This window comes from Triticum aestivum, chromosome 3A (genome assembly GCF_018294505.1).
Source record: "Triticum aestivum cultivar Chinese Spring chromosome 3A, IWGSC CS RefSeq v2.1, whole genome shotgun sequence".
Lineage (NCBI taxonomy): Eukaryota > Viridiplantae > Streptophyta > Magnoliopsida > Poales > Poaceae > Triticum > Triticum aestivum.
Genome location: NC_057800.1, coordinates 186044299 through 186048344, shown reverse-complemented (window position 1 = coordinate 186048344; position 4046 = coordinate 186044299). Strand labels below are relative to the sequence as shown.

At 42.1% G+C, this 4046-nt stretch overlaps 1 protein-coding gene across 1 annotated transcript; it reads left to right on the top strand.

The window, feature by feature from the left end:
- The first annotated feature begins 925 nt into the window (after positions 1 to 925).
- Positions 926 to 3549, top strand: LOC123058222 (uncharacterized). Its single transcript, XM_044481020.1, has 4 exons — positions 926 to 1099; positions 1308 to 1895; positions 2670 to 2813; positions 3215 to 3549. The coding sequence occupies exons 2-4, from the start codon at positions 1810 to 1812 to the stop codon at positions 3309 to 3311; spliced, it is 327 nt and encodes a 108-aa protein (XP_044336955.1). The 5' UTR covers positions 926 to 1099; positions 1308 to 1809; the 3' UTR covers positions 3312 to 3549.
- Positions 3550 to 4046: the final 497 nt, after the last annotated feature.

Below are 4046 nucleotides of genomic sequence, written 5' to 3'. Positions count from 1 at the left end.
TCATGCCTGAATATTCTCATAACTATGCTCAATTCTGTCAATTGCTCAACAGCAATTTGTTCACCCATCGTAGAATACTTATGCTCTCGACAGAAGCCACTAGTGAAACCTATGGCCCCCATGTCTATCTTCATCATATTAATCTCCTACTAGTTAGTTATTTCCTTTGCCTTTTACTTTGCTTTGCATCTTTATCACAAAAATACCAAAAATATCTCTACCTACTAATAAACCACCAATTGCTTCTGGTCTTTTTGCAAAAAAGTCCCCCTGTTTCTTAGAAATTAAGCCGCAGTCCTCGTCATAAGTCAGCCTGAACTGGTACGGAAGAGAGAAAAAAAATAGCTCAGCCGCCCGCACCACCCTGCCTCCTCGATCCATCTCCACCTCCAGCCGCCGCCACCTCCTGCCCCGCCCCGCCTCACCGCGCTCCTCCCGACACCGCCGTGCGCCGCCCGTCCCTGACACCGCCACCTCCTACCCCGCCCCGCCCCGCACCCCCTGCCGCCTCCACTTCCCGCCCCGCCCCGCCGCGCACCGCCCCTTGAACTTCGTTGACGGCCGAATCCAGGATAGCGGCGGCGGGACCTTGCAAGGCGGCGGGGGTTCTCGGGGGCGGCACCATGGTTGCTCTGGCGTGCTGCTGGAAGAAAAGGAGGGAGGACGAGGGAGAGGGAGAGAGAAAACTGGGAGGAAGGAGAGAAACGAGGGTAGGCACGGGCTCCCAGGGGGAGATGGACGAGGACGAGGATGGTCTGGTGCGCTGCTGGTGCAGGGAGGGTAGGTGAGAGGGACGATTGCTCTATATGTTGTGCGTTGCTGGTGTGCTCCTGTTAGTTGCATATTATACTGCTGCTTTCCTGTTGTTTGTTGATTGATGCTGCTGATGCTACTATTTTGATGCAACAGCTGCTAATTTCATGTGGAGGACATGCAGCGGCGGACGGCGAGCGAATTGAATCTGGACATTCACCCAGGGAAGCAACATATATCTTCTGATCTTTGTCTTGCCTCCGGTGCAACTTCAGTTTGTCCAGTAGTGCTCTTGACAAATTTCTAGAATGAGGAATGAAATACTTGGAGATAGGCCACCAATTCGGTAAGAATATATATGTCATGGATCTGCTTATAACTATTTTACCGTGCTTAAATTTGGTCGGCAATTTTTAGGCTGTACTGCAGCCTAAATGTGCTCCTGCTTGTTGTTGCTATGCATTTTATATTTCCTGATGTATTATCATTTTTCCTGTTTTTAATCAGTTTGGGGCTTCTAAGAAGAGAAAGTGAATAACTGAATGTGATGGCAGGTGTTGAACTCAGGTTTACACATTGGTGCACATGATGTGTCAATCAAACATACTATAGCCCTCATATAATGGCTACTGCTGTTTGCAAAGTAAGAATCGAATGATGCAAAGAGATTTATGCTGTAGAAGAACTTACAAGGTAGTCTCCGAAGCCCTTTCATTGGAATTTGACGAAATTCACAACCACATAGGTCACACACAATTTAAGCCTCCATGGTATTAAATATGCCATGTCTGTCGGTCCTCTGTTTAGAAATGTTTTAGTCACATATTCTTATGTATTACGGTATGACAAAAATAGAACTTCAGGCCGTTGTTAACCGTGTTTCTCCTTTGTTTTGGTCTTCTCTTAATTTGTTTGTTTGCTTCAGGATGCCCCTAATTTTCTAACAAATGCATGTGAGTAAAGATTACAATGGCTCAAATAGCATGTAGATTTAATAAACCGAATAATTGATTGTTGGTGTTGTTTTACTGATTAGCTTAGAAGCAGAGACTTAGCATGGGGGACTGCCGCTTGAAGAGATGCAAATGTTGCAACTTCACCAGAGGTTCTATGTTGGAAGTTGTGTGTGTCGGTGGTTCAAGGTTCTTTCCCTTATTCTATTTTTCTCTCAGCAGTTTATGTGTAATATATGATTTATTCGTTCTAAAAGTTGTATGGTAATGGGTGAGCCTAATCTGAAAATGTATTAGGAAAAAGAATGTAAGCTGAAGCCTGGAAAAATGCAGTATGAAAAATGCCTTGATATTCAGTAGCAGTAGTGAGAACATGTATATATTCTGTTGGTGAAAAGTTTTCAGATATACAGTAGCAGTAGCAGTAGAAATGCGCTAGGGGATGTGAACGCCCTAGAAATAGCAGAGGCCTACCTTGATATCTGAAAACACCTTGATATTCAGTAGCAGTAGCAGAATGAAATGCGCCAGGTTTTCTGTTATATAGTCCTTTTGCCTTGTGTTTAATTATTACATGCGTTGCACACTGATCCATGTATATATTCTGTTGGTGAAAAGTTTTGACTATCGAGTTTCGTCAGATATGAGTTTTAGAAATTTTCAGTTACTTTTCTATGCCTACATTCATCTCTGAACTGTTGTGATGGAGATTGTAATACTGTGTTTAAAATATGTCAGTCCATGTGCGAGATCTTGTTTTCAAGATGGCAACCATGATTGTATGAGATATGTGTAATTAATGTGTTTGCATTAGAGCTTTCATAGGGAAATTGCATAAGTTCTTATAAAACCATCTTGTCACACACATTTTTTTGAATGGCAGCTGCAAGTGCCAGGTAGCAGCTTGCACTAGGTTGATTTGAATAGTTACTCTTCTTTTGCACTGGTACTGAAACTTGGCAGTTCACAAGGATTGGCACCATGGACTGGAGAATTGTCGCAAACAACATGGACACACCAGAGGCAGGGGCTGCATGCTGCCAAGTCCAAGGCGACTGCCAAGAAGACTGGGCTCGATGTAGTGACCGAGGAGGCGCAGGCCGCAGGGTATGCTCTTCTAATTAGTATGATGATTTGCATATGCACCAATGCTACTCTCAATGGATTTGCTAACAATCTTCATATTTTCGCATTGAATGTGGAGCTATAAACATATATATGTTTCAGTAGTCGTTTAGTAGTGGTCCAGTCATAATACCTTGCAAGTACCATGCTAATCAGAAAATTTCTTGATCAAGTTTATTATTATTTCCATTGCACCATACTTTATTTCCATGGTATCAAGTTCTACAAATGCATGTTCTGGTACAATATTTGTTTTTTCAGATGCAGTCTTTTTTGCTAATAAATCTATAGTTCAATCTGGATTCAAAATCTAAGAAATTTATGGCCTGGTGTTGATAGTTGCAGTTACACGCTGATGGAGTGTGTTTACTTTTTGTTTATAGAAACAGAGAAGCTGATTATTCTGTTTGCACGACGGGTATCCCAAATTCTAATTCAAACATTACTGATGATATAACAATGTCGTCTGCCAAATTGTGATTCGGGCGAGCCTAGCTTAGCTGGGAACCACCGGAGACTGTGTGGTGCACGGGAGACAGAGGCTCCACCGGATATTTTGTCGTGCCCACTAACAACAATGACATGGATAGTGAAGTCATTGCTGGACATGATTGCACTATTTGTAATCTGTTGGGTAGTCCTATTTGGTGGATTTATCTTCAATATATCTGATCTTTCTCTACAAGGAGCCTACAGTTTGTAATGTTGTATTTCTAAAGAAACCCTAGCATCAGTTGAAATTGTTATCTTAATCCGCTGCAAAATATGTGATCTTGTTTTTGTCTTGATGATATGAAGAGGATGGATGTATTGTTGTGGCATCTTAAAATTAATAGTGATCTCGAAGTTTTCTTACAATACAATGCATTGTGGTAATCCAAGATTGTGGCGTATGATTTGTTTTGTCTTGGCAATGGAACCGCCATTCCGATCATTCGAAAAAAGAGGATAGGTGTGTGATTGTCAGAGTAACCACACCACAAAGAAAAGAAAGTGGCGCGACTACCTGAGACAGCAGGATGATCCCTAGGACAGTGTTAATGCATCTGGTTAAGAGTTACAATTGTGCTTGAGTTTACGTATGCTAGCATTTGTATATATGTTAGATATGGGCATAAAGAGGCAACACCAAAGAGTGTGTCGATGATTAGTTAAGAATCTGACCATTCCAGCAATTATCTTTAAGTAATACTACAATTCTAAGATGTGTTCTCG